Source organism: Manis javanica, chromosome 15 (genome assembly GCF_040802235.1).
Source record: "Manis javanica isolate MJ-LG chromosome 15, MJ_LKY, whole genome shotgun sequence".
NCBI classification, from domain to species: domain Eukaryota; kingdom Metazoa; phylum Chordata; class Mammalia; order Pholidota; family Manidae; genus Manis; species Manis javanica.
This window is the reverse complement of record NC_133170.1, coordinates 64,078,322-64,106,051: the sequence shown is the minus strand read 5'-3', so window position 1 is coordinate 64,106,051 and position 27,730 is coordinate 64,078,322. Positions and strand designations below refer to the sequence as shown.

At 48.4% G+C, this 27,730-nt stretch overlaps 1 protein-coding gene across 1 annotated transcript in view; it reads right to left on the bottom strand.

The window, feature by feature from the left end:
* TMEM132C (transmembrane protein 132C) overlaps window positions 1–27,730 on the bottom strand; it is a 286,951-nt gene that overhangs the window by 9,056 nt on the left and 250,165 nt on the right. The window contains exons 5-6 of the mRNA XM_037014558.2: window positions 19,765–19,908; window positions 873–1,078 (exon numbers count right to left, since the gene is read on the bottom strand). Coding sequence (XP_036870453.1) covers window positions 873–1,078; window positions 19,765–19,908 — 350 coding nt within the window. The remainder of the gene's footprint in view (window positions 1–872; window positions 1,079–19,764; window positions 19,909–27,730) is intronic.

Below are 27,730 nucleotides of genomic sequence, written 5' to 3'. Positions count from 1 at the left end.
ATTCAAATCCAGCTAGTCTCAGTCCTGCCCTCTTCAGCGACGTGGAATAAGCTGTGTTCATGGCCACTAAATGGCTGGAAACCTTGCCAGGATTTCTGGCTGCCTTCCCGATCAGGCCAGATTCCCTTGGGTTCTTACAGAAATGGATTCAGCACCTCCCTGTCCTGGTTACTCTTTTTGGGGTGTATACTAGCTTGTCTCTTAATTAGAAGAACCTGGTGCCTGGGAGACAATCAGGACAATAGCCCTGAGGGTTGAGGATGGAGGAATCAGGCAGAAACCAGGAACTTGGCAACTAAACTGAGGGCCCCAGAGGGGAGGGGGAGAAAACAACTCCCCAAACTCCTCCATATGATAGTCCAGAGTCACAGAGAATAAATCAGAGGCTTTTGTCTGTCTGTTTGTTTTAAGAGAAAACAGTGACCCTATGGTCCAGTGTAAATGGAATTAAATTTTATCCAATAATTTGGTAAGCACAAAGCTTTTCAAGCTTATAGATGTCCACAAAGCACAGAAAAAGGAATTGCTGTTTAACTTAGAGAAAATAAACCCAAACTCAAATTCCCTGGGGGTTGAGGGACTACAAGAAAGGTATTACTTCTGCCACTTCATTCTGGGGGAATCACTTTCAGGGGACAATCTGCTAGAAGCCCAAATGTAGACTGTAAACGGATAGGGTTTGGTGCTCACTTTCCTGCCTAGGTGGGTCATCCTGGGCCTTGGAGTCCTCACAGGGTTGTTGTTAGGCTGATGAAATGTAATCACATAATACCAGCGCCTACTATATTCTGGGCCCTGCATTGGCACCTTTAGTGTTAGGGTCAGCAAACAATGCTGTTTTGCTCTTGTGCATCCCCCAATCCCAGGCTCACCTCTTACTGGCTACAATGGGGACCCTCCAGCCTTTAATCTGGCTCAGCTCTGTGTCGGAGACCTCGATCTGCAGAGGCAGCCGGGGTACCCACACGGTGATATGCAGTGGGGCGCTCAGGTACTGGTAGGTGAAATTCACTACTGCATCCACCTTGCCTTTCATCTCTTTGCCATTGACAAAGATGTAGTCACAGTGGTCAGACACCTGCAAAGACAGAGAAGGGATGGGGGAGAAATTCATGGGGCCTTGGAGGCCAACCTTCTCTCATTTGTTATTTTCTCTTGAAAAGCATACATGCTTAATTTAGGTTCCTCTCAATGCAGAGCCTGAGACAAGGATTCTGTTCAGTTGGTTTGCTTGGGGAGTGATCAGAGTGAGGGAGAAAGAGAAAGAGGAAAAGTGCATAGAAGATGCATTTTCACATTTATTGCTGTGATCATCAGGTTCAGTTCTCTGGGGCCTCATGAAAATCTACAGAATTGTCCATCTGAAGGATAAGAGGCAGGAATATTATCTATCAGCTCCTATCACTGACTGGGTGAGAGCTGCCCCTGTGTGTTAACCCTCATGTACTTCCCAGCTGAGACACAGTCCTGTGGCATCTGAGAATGCCTGAGAAGGATGGAAAGCAGCGGCAGGCTTGAGGTGGAATTTGGTGTAATCACAAAGTGAACTTGACCCTGTGCAGAACTCCAGCTGGGAGTGAACTGCTGGTGGGCTGAGGGAATATGACATGGGCACCAGAGATGTCTGTTCCCCAGGCTGATGTCTGCTCAGAAAATGAGCTTCACCCACGGCCCACCCATCCAGCCTCCCAGGATATGAAGGGTTTGTTCTGCCTTCCTCTCCAGCAGGACTCTTACTGTTCTTAAGATTATTCTCTTCTCAATTACACACTGTTCTGATGGTTCTCTGAGACACCCAGGCCTTTGCACATGCAGTTCCCTTTGCCTGGGAACACCCTTCCCTCCTCATTTGCCTGCCCTGGTCGTGTGCCTCCATAACCTCCTGGATTGCTTATATATTTGTACTGTAATTGTTTATCCTCTGCATGGCAGTATCTCATTAGTGACTACCTACCTATTTTCCCTTCCCCTGGATTTCTCCTTTGCTTTTCCCACTTCTAGAAGATTGTAGCCTCAGGAAAGAAGGGACAGAGCACAAAGCAAAACAAACACATAGACAAATAAAATAAAAATAACATCTGTGGAGATAAGATCTTGTGCTCCAAAGCCCAAGCCCTTGGGGAGATGAACCTATGTATAGCCCCATGGACATTCTTGTGTGGCAAAGAAACAGCAGGAAGGTGTCTATGTTCCTTGGGAGCAGGCTGGAAGGAGCAATAGGGACAGAGTTGGGACAATATCAGAGGTGGCCCATGTAGACTCTGACTGATAAGGATGCCTCTTGGAACTGTGAACAGAGCACTTGAAGACTAGAAGTCTCCTCCACAAAGGCTTTGGTAATATTAAGTTTCCTGGAAATTAGATTGGGGTTATATTCTGATGCTTTAATGAGCTGAAAACCGAAAATAGAAATCAAGGTGGCTTATAGAGAAACAACACTGCCCATCTTGCATACCCAAGATTATGGGTTATGATTTACACTGGCCTCACGAATCCATGTCAGATATTAAACTGTGAAATCCTTGAAGGCAAGAAGTATATCATTTCATCTTTGATCTTGTGGTCCCTCACAATAGCTGTTCATGAAACAGGAGCTCAATAAAATGGACAGTGAATGGATGGATGGATAGATGGATGGATGGATGGATGGATGGATGGATGGGTGGATGGATGGATGGGTGGATGGATGGATGGACGATGGATGGGTGGATAGATGGATGGGTGGATGGGTGGATGGATGGATGGACAGATGTTTGGGTGGATGGCTGGATGAATGAGTGGATGGACTGATACATGGATGGATAGATGGATGGGTAGATAGGATATGCCTGCTTTAAGACAACCAAATAAGGATGTTGAGGAGAGGGGAGATGTGGTAAAAGACTGGAAAAAATATGGAGTCAAGATCAGTGGAAACACAAGAAGTTAATTTGAAAGCTTCTGGAAAGTTCTCAAGCAGTGTTTCCTACCTTTTTTGGGTCACTGACTCCTTTGAGAATATGCATGAAACTAATTCTAGCTATAGAAATGCATACACAGCTTTGTGTAACTTTTTAGTTAGTGAAGTCACATGTGGACTCTTCATAGAGCACTTACCAGGCTAAGTGGTAACTGCCCATTTGCTTATGCATCTCCCATCTGGGTTGTGTGCTCTGGAAGGAGCAGTGTCACCTTCAGGGGGGTCTGTGGACCTGGTTAAATCCCATATGCTGATGAGCAATGAACTCCCATGATCACCCCCTCTTTCCCTGGCTTTGGGAACTATAGATGGCTACTCTGACCCATTTTATCTTCAACTCACACTTCTGTTTGGAGGAGCAGCTGGTGAGGGCTGGGCTGAGAATGTCCTCCACCTGCTGGGGACAGTGGCAGGGTGCAGCTGGGAGAGGGACACAGGGTGAATCTTCTCACTCATGGTCAAGAGTGGTTTAAAAATGTTTACATACTGATTAAGGGTGGAAACCAATTTTAGTCGCCGTCCCAGACTTGCCATTAGCATGTAAACGCTGTCCTGGATCTGGGTGGACATTAGCATAATAGCTGAGCAAGAGTTATATCAGTAATCACTTCTTTAATTCAATGTAATTTACAGAGCATTGACTTTCCTCTTTATTACCTTCCTGAGCTCCGGTGGGAGGGAAACTGGCTGTTCCAGATTATATAAATAATTAAGAGGAACACCAAGGGTATGAAGTTGTGGTACATGATAGAGCCATTGTCACTGCTGTTCCAGGAGGTGCCATAAATGTCTGGGGAGGTCTCAGGATGCATTAATCATTCCTAAGTGGTGAGCGGTGGGAACTATGGTGTCATAAAATGAGCTGGCTTCTCTGCCAAAAGGAAACTGAAAACCCCACAGGAATCTAGTCCCCTGGCTTTGTTTCTGGGATATTTTTCCATCTTCTATTGTGGGTGGGCTGTGCATTGACAAAACTGCCTGCTGGCCACTGCTCCCTTTGACATTTAAACTATCCAGCCTGCGTGGCCACTGGACTAGCCACTGATGTCTGCTCTCAAAGACCTGGAGGGGGCCGAGGTGGGTAATGTGGGCTCTGGTAGAGCAGCACATGGTCTGCTGACATCTCTGTTGATCTTCGGGCCTTGGTAGCTTCCTGATGACCTCACCTGTCTCCAAGAGGAAGGATGGGAGACTAGTTTCCCTGGGTGAAGCAAAGGCATCTGCTGGCCACCCTTTGACATCCAATGTGGCTTTTGCCCAAATCCCTCAGCCAAGCAGATTCTCCAACTTGAGTGAGCATCAGTAAGGACCTGTCAGCACAGTCGGTAGGGCCCACCTCCAGAGGGTGGGGCCAAGCCGGTCTGGGTGGGGCCTGCATATCTGCATGTCTAACAGCTGAAGTTGCCACCGATGTTGATGCTCCTGGTCTGGGGACCATAGTGGAGATTTGCTCCTTGAAATGATGCAACTGTCCCTTCTGTGCTTCACGGCATCTTATAAAGCCTGCCTCGGTGTATTCCGGCCGCCATGACAGAATAGCACAGCCTGGGTCTTAAACAACACACATTCGTTTCCTACAGTCTGGAGGCTGGGCTTGATCTTGTCTCAGGTAAATCCTGAGGCTGTGGCCTTGGAAGTCCAAGATCAAGGCGACGGCAGTTTTGGTGCCCAGGAAGGACCACTTTTTGCCTCGCAGATGTGCCCTCGCATATCAGAGGGGTAAGGGAGCTCTGGGGCCCCTTTATAACTTATCCATTCATGAGGATTCAAAATCCACATCATGACCAAAAGCTCTGCCTCCTAACACCATCACACTGTGGGTCAGGATCTCAACATAGGAATTGGGGGAAACACAAACATTCAGTCCATAACATGCGATTTCTGTTATTGTAATCACTCAGTTGTGATGCTTTAAATACCATCTCTGTGCTAACAGTGCCCCAGACCCTGCCTCCAGATATTCAACCTCTTATCCAGCACCTCCACTTGGATCTCTAACTAGCATTTCAAATTTTGTATGTTCAGAAATCAAACTCCTGGCATAGTTGTTTGCCACTTAGACTCGGGGCTGCCAACAAACATTAAGCTCAGATACAGGAAAATCAGCTTTACATTTCTTGTCTAGCTGAGTCTGCATCCCTGCTCTGTGAGCATGAAATACAGAACGCTCTTGCACAGTAAAGATTCCGTCCTTATACCTGTAAGGTGCCCTCCCAGCCTCCTCACCCTCAGTCCTTCCTGGAGCTATGGGTGGCAGTCAGATCCGCATTGTGCTGATGAAGAAACAGGCTCAGGGTAGCTGTCCCAGGTGGACAGATGAGGTGGACTCAAAGCTGATTGATGGCTAGTGTAGGATTCAACCCTGCTGTCTCAGTCATGTTGTCTTAGGTGAATCCTGAGGCTGTGGCCTTGGAAGCCATCCTTGCTGCCATGCAGGTCTGCGGGTCAGGGAAAGGCCACTGGCCAGCACCTCCAATATGGAGCAAGCCCAGATCCTTCCCTCCTGGCCTCAGTCTCTTGGGCCATCCCAGATGAGCCCACCTGGCCAGGCTGGAGCATTTCAAACTTGAGCAGGGAACGGATGGTGAGCACGACCCAGAACTTGAGGAGACTTGACTCTTTACAAAGCTATGGGTAAGTTTAAGAGAAAACAGCAAGAGGTGGCAAAGCATGACAAGGTAAGGGGGACAGTGGATCAGAGAAAGTCCTTCAAAATCCACCGCCACCCAGGACCCCAGAATGGGACCTGATTTGGAAATAGGGCCTCTGCAGAAGTAATTCATTACAATGAGGTCCTACTGGCTGAGGGTGCTCACTATAAGAAGAGGAGAGGACACAGACATACGCGGAGGGCGGAGTGGAGGTGAGGCAGAGACAGGAGTGATATGGCTATGAGCCACAGGTCGCAGCAGCCGCCCACAGCTGGAAAAGGCAAGGTGGATCCTCCCCTAGAGCTGACAGGGAGCATGGCCCTGCCAACCTTGATTTCAGACTTCTGGCCCCTGTTGGAGCCTCCACATGTGGTCATTTGTTATGGCAGCCCCAAGACACCCCTGCAGGTTGCTATCACCCAAAAGGCTGGGTGGCGGGCAGCTACTGGGACCCAGACTGGGTACTGTTCGGGTTGGAGCCATGATCTTGGTGGGAGGTGTGGCCCCCATCAATTCACAGCCTTGCTGGAAGGGGCCCAGAGGAATGAGACATGCTGACCTCCCTTTTCTCCTTTCCTGCACCTTCTGCTGGAGCCTCCCATTACCCAGGAGCAGACTGGGAGAGGGGCAGAGTGTGGAGCAGGCTGGGAGCAGGCTGGGAGAAAGGCAGAGGACCCACCTTCTTCCTTTGTGGCTAATATTTGAAAAACTTTTGAGTCACAGATCCCTCTAAACTCTGGGAAAATCCCTAAGTGCCTGTTGTGCGCCCTGCTGTCTGTCCTGTGCGTCCAGTCGTCTTCTCTGTTCACTCTGCATGGCAGGTCCCGGATGGACCTGGACTCACTTCTGCTTCTTGCTGCTGCACTTGCTGCTCTCTGCCTGAAGGCAGCACCCGCCTGCAGGACATGTGACAATCTTCAGAGGTCTTTTTGGTTGTCACAAGGGAGGGTGTTGTTCCAATAAGAGGGAGGATGTGTAACTGGCATCTGGTGGTGGGGGCCACGGATGCTGCCCTCTCAGTGAAGGCTTGGCCGACCCCAAATGTCAACAGCACTGAAGCTGAGAAGCCCTGCCTTACTCAAATGGGAACTTCCCAGAGATCCTTTGTCTGACACCCTATTAAAACCACAGCTCCCCCAAAACTCCTGACCCCTGTCGTGGCTTAAGTTTTCTGTCTTTTACCGCCATGTCAGACACGATGCATTTTACCTTTTCCCTCTGGTTATTATCTGTCCTCTCTCACCAGTACACATGCTCTGGGATGACGAGGATTTCTGTCTGGTTTGTTCAGTGTTGTGTTCCCAGTGCCTAAAACAGTACCTGGCACACAGTAGGTACTCAAGAAATATATGTTGATGAATGAATGAATGAATGAATGAATAAGAACTTGTAAACTAGTGGCCCTGGGTTACATTGGTGTTTTTAAAATATGAAATTAGTTAACAGCATTGATAAACCATTGCATTCAATTCTGTTATCAGCCTGAACACTGAAAATATTTGCATTTTCTACCCTATGTCTTATTAGTCTCATCGGCCAGACTGTAGGGTGTGGGGGGTGCTGCTGGGGGGGTCAGTGGCCTGCAGCTGGCTTTAGAGGTATTGAGAGCCAGCCCCAAAGGTGCCCACACTGCTCAGCAGCCTGCCTCCCCTTCTGCGTCTGCTTTCTCCCCTGCTTTCCGCATCTCACTGCACATCATAGCTAAGTGCCAGCATTTATTTACTTCTTTTGCTGTTACTCCCTTAAGTTTTATTTTTGCACGACGTTCCAAGCCTGCAGTTTGCAGAGTGTAAATGCTGTGCCATCAGGAACCGGCCTGAGCTTTACTGCTGTGGCAGGCTGTAAGGCGGCTGGCGCGCCTGCCTTGGGAGGCTGTTAGGTAGATTATTTCTTCGTGTAAACAACTGGCAAACAAACGTGTGCAGTTCTCTCAGTGGCGAACTAAATGGCCAGAAACATCTCACCATCCCCAGGGCAGTGTTGCCAAGGAAACCAGTGTGTGTGGCCCTGCTGGGAGAATGTGCTCAGGTATGGGCTCACCACACACTCCCTACCTCAGGGACACTCAGAGCTGTGTGCTCCTGTATCCCTGACACTCACCTGCCCACCATGTGCTCACACACACAGGGATACGTGTGCACACATGGAGGTAGACTTTGATGGGTAACTGTGCTTCATATCGACAACAGCAAACGTGAGCTGAGTGTGCACAGTAAACCAGGAATCTGGTTAAGACGTTTACATGGAAGATCTTACTGAGTCTCTCATGAACATATGAGGGAGATACTTTTATTAAAAAATCACATTCATACTTCAAATGGGGAATGAGGCACAGAGGGGTGCTGTGAGTTGCCCTAGATCCCACAGCTGGTAGTCAGAGGTCTGGGACTTAAACCACAGTCCATGCCTGAGCTCTGTTCCTTGGCTCTGTCATGGCATCCCTTGTCATGGTGTCCCTTGGCTCTGTGCGGATTGAGCTGTTGTTTCCCATTCTTCTCCCCTCCCTTCTGCTCTGGGCAGACTCTCTTTCCTTCCCTGCTGATGGTTGACCTGGCCATGTAAACGAGTTTGAACAAGAGAATGAGGATAGAGTGGCAGCTGAGCGGTCCAAGCCCAAGCTTCAGAAGGGTCTCTGCCAGCCCTTGTGCACTTGCCAGGAGGAGAACATTGCCTAAAGCTGCTCTTCCCTCTCAGCCCAGCCCTGGAATGGGACCCATGCAGCCCAACATAGCCCCATCTGCAGTGAGGGGGCAGACCCAGCTGAGCCCACAGCCCCCTAGATGACCTGCAAATGCACAAGCAAGAATAAGTTGTTGTTGTTTTAAACGACAGAACACCGGCTCACTTGTTACATAGCAGAACTGACTGACTTGGTCTGCTAAGAGCCCGGATGAAGAGCACTCTGCCTGCAACTCTCAGGATTTCATTCCTCTTTTCTGCACTCCACTCTCCCTTTATCTCCTCCTTTTCTCTCTCCTCCTTAGCTGGAGAGGCCATGGAGGCTTGGGAGGGTCGTAGGACTGAGGAACCCCGCTCCCAGGGTTAGGAAGGGCCCTGTGATCTGGGGAAACCTCCATGCTGGAGTGTCTCATCCTGGAGTGGTGACCTTCGCCTGGCCCAGCTTTGGGTTCTTAGAACCCCCTTCCTTTCTGTCTCCCTGTTCTCTCACAGAACTTCTGGCTTATCTAACATCTTTATACCACTTGCCTCCCCATCCACAGCTGCCAGAGAAAAGTCCCACATTTTAAGGAAGTTTCTGGTCTTGTTTCAGCAGCCTCCTCATCACTAAAGTGCATTATAGCTACTTTTCTGACATTTCTGGAAAGGAAGAAATAGGGAGAAGGCAGAGAAGTCAGGGTCAGCAGCCTTTCTGAGACAATGTCTGCGTGCCTCCTCCCATTTACTTCTTGCCCCTCACTATGATGGCCATACGGGACCCAAACGGCTGGGCAGAAATCCGTTTTGTGATAAATCACACTTTACCCAACTGACAGTGCAAAATGCCGCCAAGACGTGGGAACGCTGTGCAGTTCTCGGCTCAGGGCTGCTGTATACTCTGGGCTGGCAGGGCTGGGCTGCAGCCTGGCCACGCTGGGGAGTGGATGGAAGGCAGGATGCCTGCAGGGCAGTCAGGCCCAGGTAAGGGCAATTTTCTGAAGAGGGACAGTGCCCCCTGCAGGCTCCAAACGTGAAGCTGGGGGCATAGATATGCATTCAAGTTATGGCAGACACCTCCCTCCTCTAAGCTACATCTGCTTCACCTATCAAACAAGCCTTCTATCTTTCAACAAACACTTCCTGTGCCCCTACCATGTGCCAGGCATTTTCCTAGGCACTGAGGATACAGAGCAAGAGACAAGGAGACCCTCTCAAGAAGTTACATTTGTGAGTGTGGGAATAGATGATAACCAATCAGCAAGAAGGGAACTGTGGGCGATCAGTGCCATGAACAAAATAAAGTAAGGAAACATGGAGAAGGGGTGCAGGGCAGACTTCCTTGGGGAAGCGTCGATTAGACACAGTCCCGTGTAGCAGGAAGGCAGCAGCTCTAAAAGATATAGGGAAGGAGGTTTTGAGAAGAGAGAGTTGACAAGAGCTAGCATTTATTAGGTGTCTGGTATACACCACATTCTGTTCTAAGAGCCCATGTGTACTTTCATTCTCACAAAATCATTTTGCAGGTGAAGAAACAGAGCCACAGAGAGGCTGAATAACTTGCCCAAGGTCACACAGCTAGCCGGAGTTGGACTTGGATTTGAAAGCAGTGGTCTGACTCCAGAAAGGATTTTTTTTTTCAGTGATCTTTGCAAATTTAGCTGTAGAAAAGTTATCTGAATTCTTTCATTTTTGAATTAATAATAATAATGAATACAAAAAAAGGTCTTGAGGCCTGTGATCATGCCCTTTTCTTTCTCTCCATGATCCCTCTCAATTCCAAGGCACCAAGAGACAAGGCATTATTTGCTCAATTATATTTCTTCCCTTCTCTTTTGAAAGTTTTGCCTCATATAATTATGCAGAATAATTTGTGTAACTTTATAAGAGCAGAGACCCATCGTTATCAGCAATGCATGCCACCAAAAGGAATATTAGAAGCAACATAGGTTTTTATTTTTTAAACAACTTTATTACGATTTCAACAGTGCATATATTTAAGATATGCAACTTGAGATTTTGGTATAGCATACATTGTGAAACACAGTTACCATTGGGTGTGTGTACTTGCCTATGGCCTGTACACGTGCGTTGAGATTTAATCTGGGATGTGCCCTCTTAGCACATTCCAAGTGTGTAACAGTAAACACTGCCCCCTTTGGCCTCTTTTATACGCACAGGCCCAGCGGTAGGAATACACTTGGCCTGCTGGAGAAGAAGGAAGGTGGGCGATGCGAGGTCAGGAAAGCAGGCTAGAGCATGTCGTTTGGAAAGAGAACGGCATCACAGATTTGCCGGGAGAATTAACTGAGAAAACCTACAAATACGGGAATTAGCCAGTGCCTGGGACTCCGCAGGTCAACACCACGCCTGTGCCAGCAGCCAGGGACTCTGTGGAGGATTAGGCAGACAGAACGCCATTAGCCCCAGGAGTGGTTTACACCACAGGAGTGGCTTTTATCTATTCCGGCCTAGAAAAGGGGAGTGAGGGGAAAGGGGGAAGTTTTCAGAATGACAGCCTTAAGGAAATCTGACCGTCCGTCATGCGTGGGTACAGCCCTCTCTCCAGTAACTCATGCCCTGGGTCGCCCTCTGCACCGCCGCCTGGCTTTCTCCTTCATGATGTCACTGTGATCCTCAAGTCCCGGGATCCAGGGCACAGGCACCGCTGCGCTGTTGATGGGATCAGGTGGGGCTCTCTTCCCTGAGCCTCCGCGCCTGGGGCAGCCTTGTGGCTGGAGAGGGCTTATTTCAGAATCAGCCGCAGCCACCAGAGCGCCCCGGTCCTCTTGCCACCCCTGGGAGTGAGCAGGAGGGGCTGGGTTGCCGTGGGAACCGGGCTGCGAGGATGGGAAGACCGGCCGCAGGCCCTGGCACAGGACTTTAGGGGGGATGCCACGGGAGCCCCGGACAAGGCCTGTCCTCGGAGAGAACAGAACCGGCCCAGGAGGCTGGCGAGTTTGTTTCAGGCGAGTCCATTGTGCTGTGATATGTCAGGTGTTCTCGCCTCATCTTCCTGTTCCCCCTCCGAAATCATTCCGTTTAAGCTGTCTGCACTCTGTGGAGTCATTTCCCTGCCAGTTTTCCTAGTTCCTTCAGTAATCGATCACAGGGCTCCCTTGCTGGAAGGCTTCTGGAGAATTCTGACTCTGCCACCTCTTCTTGGCCTTTGGCCCCATCAGGGCAGGTCACTGTTTGGCTAATATCACCACAAAAAAACAAGGAGGAAACCCACTCTTGGGAGGGACTGGAGGGGCCGTTCCCTAACCCAGGCCAAACTAAGAACGGAAGGAAGGTCCTGGGATGGTTGGCAGCAAAGAGTAAGGGGCTGGGAGGGAGGAGCCCCCATTCCAGGCATCCTTCCTCTTCCCTGTTTAATTTGGGGACCTTCCCTCCCCCACATCAGTCCTGAAGTTTGGATGAAGGCCCACCCCCAACCTTAAGAGTAGGGTCATATGACCATGACCCGATCCAATCAGAGCCTCACATCCCTCTGGCCACAGTGATTGGCTCAGGGGTGAACACATGACCTAATCTGGCACAGTCAGAGGTAGTCTCAGGAATTTTTCTGGCAAGGCTGGAAGAAAGACACCAGCTCTCCCCTTTGGAATTCTACATGTAAAGATAGGATTTTGTAGCTACTTGCAGCCATCTTGCTACAGGACACAGGACAACTTGTCTGAGAAGACAATCAACACAGAGGACACTGAGGTAGAGCCAGAAATAAAATCCTGATTGATTCCTTCATTTGAACCCCTGGATCCAGCCATTCCTGAAGCTAGAAAATCTCTTATTAGAGAAAGGAGCTGAAAAATTCCCTTTTTTGCTTAATTCAGTTTGGGTCACATTGTTAAGCAAAGTCATGTTCTCAGATATCAGGGGTGCACTCTGCTGGACACTGTCCCCAGTGCAGACCCATCCGCTTGAATCTCCATCAGATCTCCACAAGGAAGACAGAATGAGGCAGGTAAAAAGGCACATTGTCGTTAAGCTGACACTGCCCGGCCATTATCAGAGAGAATGCTTTGATGGAAGAAAAGCGTAAGTAGATGGGCGAAACCTGAGTTCCAGCTCAGATACGAGGGTATTTGTTGTTTTTGCCACCCAACATCTACTCATCTTATTTTCTGTAACAGTTTTTAAATACTTTCAGAGGAGCCTCCCCAGTCCCCTATGCTCTTTAAAGCACAAGTCCATGTGCTTTAACAGGTCTTGACCTGAGCTACACAGTAGGACGCACCCACAACCACTCCCTTGCCCTGGCCACAGGGATGGTCCAGGAATGGCCACGTGGCTCAGCTAGCACAGCCCTACACCTTTCATTTATAAGATGGTTTCTTCCCTTACCTCTTAAGCCAATTTGAAAGTTGTAACCATTCAACCCCACCTAATCCTTGGTAAAGATATGACAGGCCATGGGGAGTTGGCATATGATGCTGCCTGAGACCAAATCCTTGTTCTCAAATTGACTTCAGCAGGGAGATCAAAGAGGGACAGACTGTTAGTGTCTGTCAGGAGCCAAAGCTAGTACAGCAGGAGAACTTCTTTTCAGATCGAAATCTCCCCTGAGGCAAACCAGACACTCAGTTCGCGCAGTTCTGATCTGGACTCCTCTTCCCTGGGCTTCATGGAGCTGGCCAGGAACTTCTCTTCCATGCAGAGGCTATTCACATCCAGCTGCAGGATCCCTGCAGCTTCAGACGTCTGTTCCTCAATACATAAATCCAGATGGAGCCTTGCTTGGCTCCAGTAAAATCAGATGCATAAATAAATGGCCTTACCTTTTGCAGAAGTCTTCTATTAAAACAGAGTATTCATCATACTTAAGACTGAGGGTCAGGACAACCTGCTCTTTCCTGGCTAGTACTGGGCATTGTTTCCTGCCCATCAAGCTCTCCCAGGAACAAATGTGCAGTACAGTTCCTGCCGTGGAAGGCTCTGGGTCTGTGTTTCCCATGCAACGTTCTGCAATGTGGAAATGTCCCACATATGTACTGCCCAGTATCACAGCCATTAGCCACATGTGGCTACTGAGACTTGAAATAGTGTAACTGAATAGATAAAATTTTCACTTTGTTTAATTTTAATTAAATAGCCGCACATAGTAAGTGGCTGCCACATTGTACAGCGCAGCTTCAGGAAAATTTTAACATGTATCTGTGAGAAGCATGACACACTCTCAGATGGGCCTGAGCCCACAGGGAGCCTGAGAAAATATGGGCCTGGGAAGCAGGCAGACCTGGGTTTGAATCTTGGTCCTGCCATTTACTGGCTGTGTGGCCTTAGGCAAGTCGATCAACATCACTGGCTCAGTTGTCCATCTCAGATGTGTCAGAGTGATGTACTTAAAACTCCAATCAGAATATCTCACAATCTCCTATTCCTCTAAGAGTAAAACAGAATTCTGATCAGAGCCTCCCAGGCTTTAGATAGCCTGGTCCTGCCTACATTTCTCAACCTTAGCACTATGGACCTTTGGGGCAGGACGATGCTTTCTTCTTAGACTGTGCTGTGCCTTCTAGGCTGTGTGGCAGTGCCCTGGGGCTCCATCCGCTAGATGCCAGTGGCCCCCTCTCTGAGTTGTGACAACCTGAAATGTCTCCCAATTCTGTCAGATGTCTGCTGGGGGTGTGATCACCCCAGGGAGGGAAGGCTGCTCTAGGTCCCTGTGGGCAGGAAGAAGAGCTAAGGGGACGGTTCTTCTACAGGCTTTGCACGGTGACTGCCACTCACAACAATATGACGAGGTGGCTGCACTGTTTCCCCATTTTGCAGATCAAAGGACTGGAGCTGAGGAACACCTTGCCCAGGGCAGAGTGTGAGCTCCTAGACAAGTGAGCGCATCCGCATTTGAATCACAGCTGGAGGGGATTTGGGTGCTAGAGCCTGTAGGGAAGGCGCCTCCTCCCTCTACAAAAGGGGCCTGGCTGGGCAGGGACTCCTGGCTTCTGGAAACACTTTGCTTCCTTGATTTTCTTTCCTTCTCAAACCAAGTGGTCCTCGAGGATAAAGATGCTCCTTCCATCCCTACATCTGTTGGGGGTGAGAGGCACAGAAAGGGCACTTTCTTCCCTCCCAGGGAAAAGGTACCCCGTTTTCCTCATGGTGAGAAGCTGCTCCCCACTGTGGGGATCCATCTAAGATCTCGGCCTGTGAGTAAAGGACCAGCTCTCCCAAGGCCTCAGAGCTGGTGGGATCAGCAGTGAGTGCAGTGAGGAGAAGGCTTTGTGCTGACGGCGACCAGAGCTCAGGGGAAACAAGGCCTTTGTCCTGGCGAGCTGCCCTGCACGCACTGGAAGGATGCAGCTCCTGTCACCGGGGATGCAGGCGCCTGGTCATTCAGGTGCATTATTTTTGGTTCTACCCTGGGATCCACTAGCTGGAGCTGGGGCCCTGGAGGCTCAACTGGTTGCACTGCAGACTTAATAAACGAAATTTCTTTAAGGATGCTTTAAGCGCCAGCATCCCCACCCTGTCATGGGCAGCACCTGGCCACCTGTGGGCTGTGGACAGTGACACCTTGTAGGGATGCAGGCTGCGCCTAGAGCATGGTGCACATGGAGGCACACATCAATGTTAGGGCATCAATGGCCATTTTCCCTGCTGACTGGCCTGGATGACTCTGCCTGGGGGACCACCCCATCTAGGATCCCCCCTCACCCCCAGGACAGCACCTCCTTCCTTTTCTCTCTGACCTGCAGAACCGTCTAACATCCTTCTCTGCATGGTCTGCACACTGTCTCACTCCAGTGCCAAGCTCTCCTCCCCGAGGGGGACTGAGTCCCCAACACTGGGATGGCCTCTGTTGAATGAATAGCCCTGTGATTTGTGAGTTCGTAGTGTCCGCTGTGGAACCTGAGATACCGTTACTCTGCATGCCTCGAGTGAGGCATCCTCAGCAGATTGGTCTATGCCAGGTTGCTGCTGCACGACACCCCTTCATCTCAAGGATGGGGAAGTGTGCACAGATGTGTGCATTAGGCACTCTGATGGCTACTCGGACACCAGCAGGGCTAACCCATGCACATGCTCCCCTCCTGTGATCGTGTCCCTGCGGCTTCTGTTGGTCCAATCACCACCCATCTCAGGGTACTGCTCTTTCCCCTCTTGAATGTAAAGTAACCCCAATGCTGATGTCCGAGGGCCTCTCCCGCTCACACATCATGATGCCTGCTGACCCAGACAAACCATGGAGCACAGCAGGCTCCTCGCACTAATGGTGCTTGGACACAGTACGCTGGCCTTGTGCCGGTCCCCAGATGCCAACCCGGCAGGAGATTCAGGAGGCATTGCAGGGTGAAATCAAGGACAGGCCAGGCAGAGACATGTGGGTGAGCCCATTTCTGCAAAATCAACACCACAGAAACCCTCGTGTGTGTTTAATACATGTATACATACATGTGTATGCATGTACATGTTTCTGATCATATGAGCACGGGGACAGGCACAGAAGGGCACCAGGTGGGTTAGTAACCCTGATTCCTCAGGGTTGGAGAGGAATGCTGTAGCATGTATATGTATGTGCATGTGTGTGTGTGTGCATGTGTCTATGTGTCTCTATACAGAGCTGCTAATTTAAAACATCTGTTAAAGTTGGTTAAAAAAACCAACTTGTATGATATGATTCATTCTTGTAAAATTATACCTTTCTCTGTGTTTATACATGTATGTGTCAAAAGATATGTGAGAAATGATCATCACTCTGTTTTAATGAGACCACATAGTGTGTGATTCGATTTATATGAAATGTCCAAAAAAGGCAAACCTATAGAGACAGAAAGTAAACTAATGGTTGCCCAGGGCTAAGGGTGGGAATGGGGCTTAACCGTAAATAGACTGAAAAAAAATTCTGAAATTGGGTCACGGTGACTGTTACCTAACTCAGTAAATTTACTGAAATGTCATTGAGTTGTATGTTTGAAATACATTGCATCCAATTCTAACGTCCAGTCTGCAAGCCCTGACTGAACTGGGAGGGCTGCCAAGGGGATCACCTGAGCTAAGCAGGGCTCCAAGTCAAGTCCTTTCCATGGGTTGTTGGCTAGTAGGTCAGCTTCTTTACTGAATCAAGAAAACTCATGACTCATCACAGTGAGCTTTTGAGTTAGGCACTATGGGCACGGCGCCCCTTCTTCCTAAGGATGAGGCCAAGGTCTAGGGGAAACATATGAATTGCCAAAACCACATAGCTTGGAAATCACAAAGCCAAGAGCCCTTGCAAGGAGCTCTTGGTGATTCTCTGGCCCTTGAGCACACCTTACAAGCAAAGCCTTGACCTCCTTTGTCTGAGTGGTCTTTCCAAGGTCATTAATACAGTGAACAGCCTGAGCAGACACAGATAGTGCAGCAGGCACGCTCATGGCCCAGTATACCAGGGATTGTCTCTGGAAAAGGACAGCAAGGCTTTCTGCCTGCCCAAGGCTGCTCTGGCTGCTGTAACAAAATGCCATAGGCTGGGGGCTTAATGTCTTTTAAGCCCCCAGCCTATGTGGCATTTTGTATTTCTCACAGTTTTGGAGACGGGAAGCCCAAGATCAAGGTACCAGGAGCAGGGGGTTCTGGAGAAAGCCCTTTTTCTGGCTTTCAGACAGCTGCCTTCTTACAGTGTCCTCACTTGGTGGGGGGATAGCAAGCTCTGGTCTCTTCCTTTCTAATAAGGACACTAACCCCATTGTGGGGGCCTCACCCTCACGATCCCATCTAAACCATTTCACCTTCCAAAGGCCCCACTTGCACATGCCATCACATGGAGAATTAAAGCTTTAGATAAGAATCTGGGGGGAGGACACAAATACTGAGCCTATAGTACTGCCCCTTATAAAAGACTCAGGGTCTCTAAGCCTGGTTCCCCTCTGACATGGTGCCCACTACATCTGCAGGTGGCCCGGGCCCTCAGCATGTCCTGTGGAAAGTGGAGCCCAGGCACCGGGCACAGAGGGATGCAGATACACCGAACACCTTTGCCTCTGAGCCAGGAGTCTCGTCTTGGGCGAGGCTGACTTGTCAGTCTGCACACAGGGTGGTACCTCCGTAACTTCAGAGTACTTTACAGGACTCAGGCCTGTCTGAATGCAAAGCCTCCTGGGCCCGCTGAGTAGGCACTTAGCAAATGTCCATCCCTCCCCATTTCTTCTCTCCACGGCATGCCAAGCAGTACCAACCCAGCTCTGCTGGCACCATTGACCTCCTCAGACCCCAAATGCCAGGCAAGCCCATCTGCTCAGATATCCCCACTCAGCTTTTGCCAACTCAAGATTTCACACTGTTTTCTCAACAGCAAGAATACTGACTCCAAATTCATTTCAGGATGCAATTTTTAGTTTGAATCTATTTATTTCCCTAAAGATACTGATTATATTCCTGGAAATGCTACTAATGAGCTTCTTGTCAAATGCACTTAAGAGCAGCAAAGGGCAGTTACATATACAACTGGGATGAAATCTGTTTCTGGGTTTTTGTAGGCTGAGAGGTGGACTTCTTACTCATCTGGAAAAGTCATCAGTGGTAGAGGTGTCCTTTCAAAGGGTCACAAACATCAAAGGGCCTGGCTCTTAGGGGAATTGCAAATCAGTAATAAAGGCTATGATGGGCAAGGACTGGGCATGTGACCTCGTCTGGGAGAAGGGCAGGTGCCAGATGCAAACCCTAGGTCCCCTCCCCCCCTAGCTTAAGTTACAGCTCAGCCACAAGGAAGTGAGGTGATCGTCCAGCCAGAAACGGAGCAGGGCGCCCTCCAAACCATGCTTCTCCGAAGGGAATAATGTGCCCCTGGCGACATTTTCTGGTAGTCACAACTCAAAGAATGCTATAGGCATCTTTTGAATAGAAACCAGGAATGCCTCTGACCATCCTACGATGCCAGGGCAGCCCCCCAACAAAGAATTATCTGGCACAAAATATGATACGTGCCTAGGTTGCAAAGTCCTGCCTTTAGTGCCCAGATCTTTGCTGTTCGAGTCAGCGGCCACTCGCCACATGTGGAGCAGGACTGAGGTGTGTGCTACATGTGCAAGGCACACTGGTCCGGGAGGAGTGGGCACCAAGGCCCCCAAGACAGTGTGTTAATAATTTTTATATTGATGACAGCTGAAAGGGTAGTATTTTAATATAGTGAGTTAATTAAACCCATGCATTTTGAACGTTAGATTTGCCTGTTTCTTTGTATTTTTTGGGAAGTGTCTGCTAGAGAATTTTAGCTCGTGTCTGGAGCTCATATGCTTCTCTTGGTCAGTGTGGCCTAGACCTTCACCCTGTCCCCTACCTCTTCCACAGGCTTCTCGGGTCTTCTGTAAAGCCTGTTGGGTTTGGGGCTACCATGAGTCCATACATCCTTTTGGGGGGAATTAGGAAAATGCTCACCATCCTGAGACACTACCGGTGACAGTCAGAAGTGGTGGGACTATCCTGCCACAGGGACGCTTTACTGCCCCACTGGGGGTTGTGACCCAACCCCAGGCTGTCACCTGTCCTTTGCAGGGAAGGATTTTTCCACACCAGTCCTCCCCCTCTCTTCTTCTGCTAACACGCGTTGTTTTTAACACCAGAGAGCAGACTCTGCTTGCTGTCTGTCAGACTCTATTTGAGTGGGAAAACCATTGGGATGCTTTCTTTTGGATCTTTATGCTTTTTCTGGGTGTGTTTCTGGGGATTACAAAAACTAGAGAAAGAGCAACTGCTTCGTTTCTGACTTGGAAAAGCCCTTGTGGGTTCCTTATCATGGCAAATGTGGGTGGGAGAGTCCTAGAATTAGAGTCCTCCCTCAAGAAACTTAGACTCTAGAGCAGGGATTTCTCCAGGCAAATTTCCCAGAAGGCAAAAAGGTGACTATTTTACACTTGCAGCCCATATGGTCTGTCACAGCTGCCCAGCCCTCCTTTTGGGGAGCAAAAGCTGCCACAGACAATGTGGAAATAGATTTGAATGGTTGTGTTCCAGCAAAAGTTCACACTACCGGTGGTGGGCTGAACTTGGCCCACGGTCCATCGCTGGCCCCACAGACCCATGGTTTCAACAGCTGCCCATGGGCCAGACCCACCTTGCAGATTTTTTGCCCATTTAAACAAGAATTAAAATTAGTTGCCAGCACTGAAAACCAAGGTGACTTTTACATAAAATCCAAACTTGCAGTTTTTCTGAAAGAGGTAGCAATGCTGAAGTCACATTTACTCCTGGGCACAACTGGCAGGAGCTGAAAGAGTGTTTGCCCTTCTGGGACATGGCAGGTCTGATGTGCCACTTCACTCATATTAAATCACCTACTTGGTTCCTGTAGGAATTTAGGGGGTTTGACCCATGGTCCAAATAATACTTGATGACAACTAGGCTGGCATGATGCAAAAATGAGAATGGAAATGGAAAAGCTCAGAGAAGTAACCAGAAGTGTGGTGTACAGAAACCCCAGCTGGACCCCCTGCTTCACTGAGCTAAGCTTTCCTAGTGAATGACATGCTCGGGCGAAGCTCCCGTCAGTTCAGTGCAGATGGCGATGGAATCACTTACTTGGATGACGTCCTCGTCTGCGGACTTGCACTCCACCGACTCTGAGATATCCGTCACGGAGCCGTTCTCCTCCACAGACACCACCTTGATGGGCATGGCTACTGTCTTCCCTGTGAGGATGGCGGTATTCAGGATTTCAGTGTCCTGCCAGGAGAACCAGACACACCTGGGTCAAGGGAGCTAGTCAGTTCTCGCGGACATGAGGATGTCGGGCAGACGACAGCAGCGACAGAGGTCCACCCCAAGACCGAGGAGTCAGGACATCTCCATCCCCCAATGCCCGTGATCACTATACCTTGGCAATGGACCTCAGACCACAGGGACTTCATCTTCTTAGCAGACTTTTAAACAAAGTAACTATGCTCCTCGGTTGCCCATGGAAGCCCATTCCATCACCACTATGGGACTGTGGCTCATCTCATGCATGCTGACTTCATGTAGATGATTGGCATCACACTGCTCAGACACGTTCTGCTTGTCAGTTAAGGAAGGGAACACCTTCTGTTTTGAGTCTGTAGGTGCCACCTGCTTGCACTTTTGTAATCCTTCCCTTTATGACCGAATGAAGACAAAAAAGGGTCTGTGGCTTTGGGACACCTATTAGTTCCTTTTACCTTTGGGTTAATTCCTCCCAAAGCCCCTCTCCAGAAACACTGCTCCACTTTGAAGCAGATGTAAGAAAAGGTTTTCTCAGTTCTTTCTCCAGGGAAGCAATTGACACAGAAATGACCTTTTGCATTAAACAGGAGCACACTTGAAAGTGTCATCGATTATGAGCACAGGCCTGGCCTCTCTCTGATGCTCATGCCCATCAGCCAGCAGTTAAAGAACCCTCTGCCGTGTCTTCACCTGGGTCCACAGGATCCCTGGAGCTGGGGCTGCAATCTGGGCAGCTCACACACTGGCTATTAAAGATGCTAAGAATACCAGGGATACTCCCCTAGTCCATGTTCAGGTTCATTACAGGTAATATGCTTGGAGTTCAGTCTTCACATTTCCCCTCTCTGAATGGTCTTTGCCTAATGACTTCATTAAAGCAGCAAACTCCTTCGTGTATTAATTGTGATTAGCTTTCTAATGGTCACTGCAGTTACACACACACATATGCACACACACACACAAACACATGCCCTCCTCTACCTAACTCTTTTCATCCCTAAACCGGATTACATCGAGAGTAGATTGGCTGGACACAGGGATATCTCGCTGATTGTGTTTTGCTGCATTGTGCTTTGCAGATACTGCATTTTTTACAAACTGAGAGTTTGTGACAGCTCGTCACTGAGCAAGTCTTTTGGTGTCATTTTTTTCCAACAGCATTTGCTCACTTTATGTCTCTGTGTCATGTTTTGGTGATTCTCTCAATATTTCACATTTTTTCATTATTACTGTATGTTGTGATCAGTGATTCAGATGATGGTTAGCACTTTTTAGCAGTAAGGTATCTTTTAATGAAAGCCTGTACGTCGCTTTTTAGACATACTATTGTACACTTAATAGACTAAAGTATAGTCTAAGTATAAGTTTTATTATGTGCTGGAAAACCAAAAAATTCATTTGGCTCACTTATTGGCGATATTCCCTTCTGTACCTCTGAACCTGCTGTATCTCTGAGGTGTGCCTGTATTAGGTATTTTTCACTGACCAAAATCCATTTCAGGAGGGAGAGTAGTTGTCATAGAAATACCAGATGGGTGAGGGAAGCATTGGCCTCCAGGATAAACCGGCTCAGACACATGGGCGAAGTCCCCTGTATTCAAAAATCGCTGTCCTGGTCAATCGTTCTGGTGAGTGCCCATTACTGGATGGGCACCAGACGTCTGGAAAACTGGACTCTGATCTGTGCTTGGCCGTAAGCTTTCTGTATAACCTTGATCACATCTCTTATCTTCCAGAGTCTCCATTTTTTCATTTTAAAAATTAGGGTTGGGCCATATCTCCTCTAAGTACCTTTCCAGCTGTCAAATCCTAGCCATCCATGAAGATTCAACAACCATTTAATGAATACATACTGTGTACCTAGCTTGTTCTTGTCACCGTGTTACAAAGTAGAGAACCAGAGTAACACAGTTCTGGCTCACACAGACCGACAGGACAGCAGAAGAGACGAGGCAGGCAGGCAGCCACAATATCCTATTCATCAGAGCTCTTTCATTAACTAGCAGCAAAAATGTCAATCAAGTTCAAGTTGATCTAAACAAAATGAGGGCCTATTGCCTTGTATAAAAACCTCCAAAGGGAGATTCCACATTGAGTTTGATGAGAACCAGTTCCTCAAAGTGTCTTGCAATTAATTTCCCTTTCTCTTCTCTTGACTCTATTTTTCTTTGTGTGGCTTCTTTAATAGATAAGCTGTTTCCATTCAGTAAGCCCCCAGCTCCAGGCTAGCATTTTCTGCCACTCAAATCCATGTCTTCCCCTCCTGTGACTCGGCAAGAAACAACCTGATTAAAAAGTGGGCAAAAGATGAGAACAGACATTTTCCCAAAGAAGTCATCCAAACAGCCAACTGGCACATGAAAAGATGTTCCACATCACTCATCATCAAAGAAATGCACATCAAAACCACAGTGAGATACCAGCTCACACCTGTTGCATCAGAAAGTCAGAAGATGACAAATGTGGGTGAGAACGTGGAAGTAAGGGGACCCTCAGGCACTGTTGGTAGGAATGAACTGGTGCAGCCATTATGGCAAGCAGTATGGAGGTCCATCAAAAAATTGAATGTATCGGTACCAAACCATCTGGCCATCCCAGTTCTGGGTGTTGATCCAAAGAAGAAGAAATCACTGCACCCCAATGCTCGCTGCAGAATCGTTCAGAGTACTCAAGACACAGAAACCACCCAAGTGTCTGCGGTAGAGGAAGAGATAAAGGAGGTGCAGTGTACACAGACAATGGAATATTATTCAGCCTTAAAGAACAAGGTAATCCTGCCATTTGCTACAACGTGGATGGATCTGCAGGATGTCATGCTAAATGAAATAAGCCAGACACAGAAAGGCACATGCTGCCTGATCTCATGTATATGTAGAGTCTTTAAAAAAAGTCATACTCACAGAAACAGAGAGTAGATTGTTGTCAGGAGCCTGGGATGGGGCTGGTGGTATGGGAGGTGTTGGTGAAATGGTACAAACATTCATTTATGAGATGGGTCCTTGTATAACTGAATGCAGCGGGGTGACTATTAATATATTAATAGTATTGAGTATGTGCAGTTCACTGAGTAAACCTCAGTGTTCCCAACACACACAGGTGACTGTGAGGTGGTGGATAAATTAGTTACCTTGGCTGTGGATATCACTTCACAATGAACACATATATCAAGACATGTACCTTAAATAGACACAATTTTTATTTCTCATACTTCAATAAAGCTGAGAAAAAAATCCTATGTCCTGGTAAAAATCCTCAATTTGGGTGTTAATGCCTTGGATAGAGTCAAGTGTTCCTGTCTGAGATGCAGCCAGGGACATAGAACAGGTCAGTGGGCCAGGGAGGAGAGCACCAGAGTATTGGCCACATTGCCGAGTATCTCTGTGGGTCCCTCTAGGTCCCCTGCCCCCTCCCCACCCTGTATCCCATGAGCCTGATCTGTGTGGGCAAAGCCACAGGCTCCCTTGCCATCTGGCTTCTGACCACCTTTGGACATGCCATCAAACTGTATTTCTAAAGCCTGTGAAGCTGGTTGAAGCCATGGACTAATTCTGGTTGAGCTGACATGGCACGTGACACTCCTGGGCCAGAGTGGTTAATCGCTCTCATGGGCCCCTGCACAACTCTTTTCCTGAGGCAGCTGCTCCATGACCTGAGGTTCCAGGTAACTGTGAGGAGTAGCCCCTCTGCTGAGCAGCTCTGAGTGAGAACTACCAGTCAACTCCTGAGAACCTGGCGTCGCTTGTTACTGCAGCACATCCCAGCTCATCCTGACTGATATGAAGGGAGACTGGAGATGCAACATCGATGCCACTTAGTGGGACAGGAGGAGGAAAGGGCTAAGGTGATAGCTTAGTTTCAAACATTTTTGTTTCAGACAGCTGGCTGATGTTCCCATAATCACTTAGCAAGCATTTAAGGGCATGTCTGATATTTTTTTGCCACCCAGGCCCGCCCTTGATGAATTGGATGATTACTTTCACTTTCCAATTTAGACTTGACATTTCGGTAGCTGAGACAGGCAGTAGCTGTGTGTGTGATGACTGAACTGTGTCTCCCCACCAAATTCAGGTGCTAAAGCCCTAATTCTCTGTGTGGCTGTATTTGGAAAGAGGGCCTTTAAAGAGGCAACCAAGGTTGAAGAAGGTCATAAGTGTGGCCCTAATCTGATAGGTGTCCTCATAAGAAGAGGAAGAGACACCAGGGATATGGCCATCGGCAACTCAAGGAGAGAGGCCTCAGCAGAAACCAAACTGCCAACACCTTGATCTTGGACTTCAGGCCTCTGGACGCTGAGAAGTTAAAGTTCTGTAGTTTAAGGTGCCCGGTCCATGGTGTTCTGGTATGGCTGCCTGAACAGACTAACACAGTTTTTAAACATAACCAGGACATTAAGTTGGAAAGAGGGTCAAAGATATATCCTTTATCATGATCTGAGAAGGGGTCTTTGGTGTCAAGGGGAAAAGGGACAGATTCCATTGGCATAAAAACACAGGCAGCCAATATTTATGTTCTGGAGGGTACTGTGCTCCAGGAACCTACAAGCTGTAAGTTGGGGCTCAGAGGGAGGAGAGAGGAAGAGCACCAGCGGGGCATGGGCAGGGGTCTGGGGTCGGGTCACTGAGGCCCTGGCTGCCTTTCTAGGGCGGGGCTGGTTCATTGGCGAGCTCAGAAAGAGTAGCATTGCTGTACCACCCTCTGACCCTGTGTACAAGCAAATTCCAGATTAGACTACAGTTTCCTGCTTTCCCCCAAATTATGGGCATAGCAACGGGATTACAGTAAACAACACAAATGTAGAGCAGGGAGAACAAAGAGAAACCCAGCCATGGACTGGGCACGTGGGCAAAGGCCGCTTGTCCTGTCCCAAGGACTTGGAGAGGAATGGTAGGTCAGGATGGAAGGAAACTTTCCCAGAGGCAAAATGCACGTGTGTGTGTGTGTGTGTGTGTGTGTGTGTGTGTGTGTGTATGTGTGTGTGCGTGCATATATGATACCAACATAGCAGACCCACCATTATATGTGGCTGGTTGCTTCTCCCAAATCTCTTTGTAGTGGAGGTAACTTTACTATTTAAATGATATGTCTGGACCACTATTTGCATGCCTACACACACACAATTGTGTAGTTTTCTGAAACCCACCCATATGCAGCTGAACCTGGAGGAACACACCTTGAGCAGGGTGGCAGAAAATAGATGCTGCTGCCTTCACCTGCCACACAGCATGGCTCTGGAGGAAGCCTAAACCAGAGGCTGCCACCCTCCACCCCTCTGAGCTGCATACGCTCAGCAGCACAGGCGGGAGCCCTCACCCAGCTGCACACGGGGCCTCCCTGAGACACCCCCAGATGCGGGCACAGGCCCACCAACACCATTGCGGGGCCTGGTGGGACATGCCCAAGGCCCACCTGCTGCTTGGAAGCTTTTTTGTTGTGTCCTTTCTCGGTGCAAGGACTGTTTCTTTTTTCCCTCCCCCTTTCCATCACAACCCCGAGAACTGCTCTGCTTGGCTGAAAGGAGTCAATATGGCAAGGGCCTTTAAATCACTGTCATCTCAAACTTGAAAAAGCCTGAGGCCTTGGAGAAAACACACATTGTTGGTTGATTGGCCCTCATAAACGTAAATTAGTTTGGCCATGTGCTGTATTTGTACAAATTGTATTTTTAATGTTTAAATAAAGGAAGAACATAGAATTACTTCTGGAGTGTTAAAAAGACCAAGGGGTGTGACATGACAGAAAAGATGCTGGACAAGTCCATTGGCCCAGGGGATGGGCATTTATCCCAGGAGGGGTGTGAATACCCCCTGAGGGCTCTCAGGAAAGAGAAGATGACATGGAGATGTGGTTAGCCCCACAGTGGAGTACTATGCAGCCACGAAAAGGAATGGGGTTCTGATCCAGCTTCTGTGTGGATGAACCTTGAAAGCATGATGCTGAGAGGAGTCAGTCGCACATGCTCACATACTGTAGGGTTCCATTTATACAAAACGTCCAGAACAGGCCAATCCATAGAGCTGGAGAGCCAGTGAGGGGTACCAGGGGCTGGGGGGTGGAGGATGCAGAGTGGATAAATTTTCTTTTTAGGGTGATGGGAATGTTCTGGTATCATATAATGGTGATGGTTGCACAACCTTGTAAATATGCTGTGAACCATTTGATTATAGGCTTTAAAATGGTCATTTGAAGGCATGTGAATTATATCTCAATAAAACAACAAAAAGGAAAGGGGTGTGGCGGGGGGGGCATGCCACAGCAAAGCCACAGTGTGTTCAGACCTGGCTCTGCCTCTTGGCTGGCTGTGGGACCTTAGACAAGCCCACTAATGCATTCCCCCTCATCCCAGAAATAGGACAAAGAGAAAACAGATCTATGGCTCAGAGGCCTCCTAAGCCAGCACTGGGGTTTCAAATCTCAGAGGGTCCAGGGACAGGCCTAGCTTATTCCAAAATGTTCCAGAGAACAGGAACAGCTGCTCTTAATGCATATATGTATGGGAGTCATTTAGAGTAGTAGTTAAGGGAAAGAACAGGTCACATTTGGGGAGCTCTTGCTGTGTGTCAGGTGCCATTAAACACTCTGGTCTCCACCACCAACTTACGAAGCAAGTAGCTACTACCACCAGGCTACTGAGGAGGGAACAGGGGAGAGCTGGGCAAGTGACTTACCCTGGGTGCACAGCTGAACATGGGCTGGCCAGGCATGACCACGGACCCCCAGGCTAGCATGTGTTCTCATCCACCACTCTCTCCTGCCCCGGTTCAGGGTCAAGAAGGAAGGCCTGGAGTGGAAGCTGCCCTGGATCCTGGCTCTGCCCTTTTCTTGCTATTATTTAAATTCTGCAAGCATCTGTTTCTTTGGCTGTGAACTTGGGGAATAATTAGTGTTGTTGTGAAGATTAAATCAGATAACGATTATGAATGGCCTGTCAGGGCTTGGAGCAAAGTCCTTGCTGACTAAAAGGGCAGCTAAGAGGCATAAATGGGGAGGGTCTGGGATGAGATGACGGGCGGATGGAGAAAAGCCAGTGCCTCCCTTTGCACCTCTTGTCCCCGTCGGTGCTGGGAGGGTGACGAATAGGAAAGAAAGTAAACACAGAACGAGCAGGCAGCTCATAGCCACACATGGGAAGCCTGGAATGACAGAATGCCAGCATTTTCTGTGTTCATTTCAGGTATTTTTCTCTTTTATAAGAGAAAGTGTGGCTGATAAGTTTAAAATCTCCTTGTCATTTCTCCAATCCTGTTCTTCAGTTTCCTCCCCAGAGGCATCCACGGTGGGGAATTGGACATAGATTTTTCCAGATTGTGATTTTTACACTTATATCACCCATCCTGCATTTGCAAAGAAAATTTGTAAATTCCTGCCTTTTGTGTTTTGTACAAAGATACATTTTATACAGCTTATGCCAATGGATCCTATTGTGCTTACATCAACTTATATTTTTCTCATTCACTGTTGTTTTCATGATCCATACACGTTTATCTGGCTGAATCCGCATCAACATCCTGATCTAATTAATTTGTCTTAAAGAGAGACTAGACAGAATTCCACCATTTGTTTCTTCCGTATCTTGCCTCTTCATCGCCCCACTGATGGAAGTTTAGAATGTCAAACTCTTTGCCATGACAAATGATGCTCTCTCCTGTGCATCTGAGGCTCTTAGCATCTACTCAAAGCAGCCCATTCCCATGAAGCATACGTGTTGTGTTTACCGTATTTACCCATCAGCTCCTCTCAAATCTGTGGGCTCCCCATCTGGGTTTGATGGAGAAGCTACATTCACAGATGTAGCCAGAGCCCACAGTGT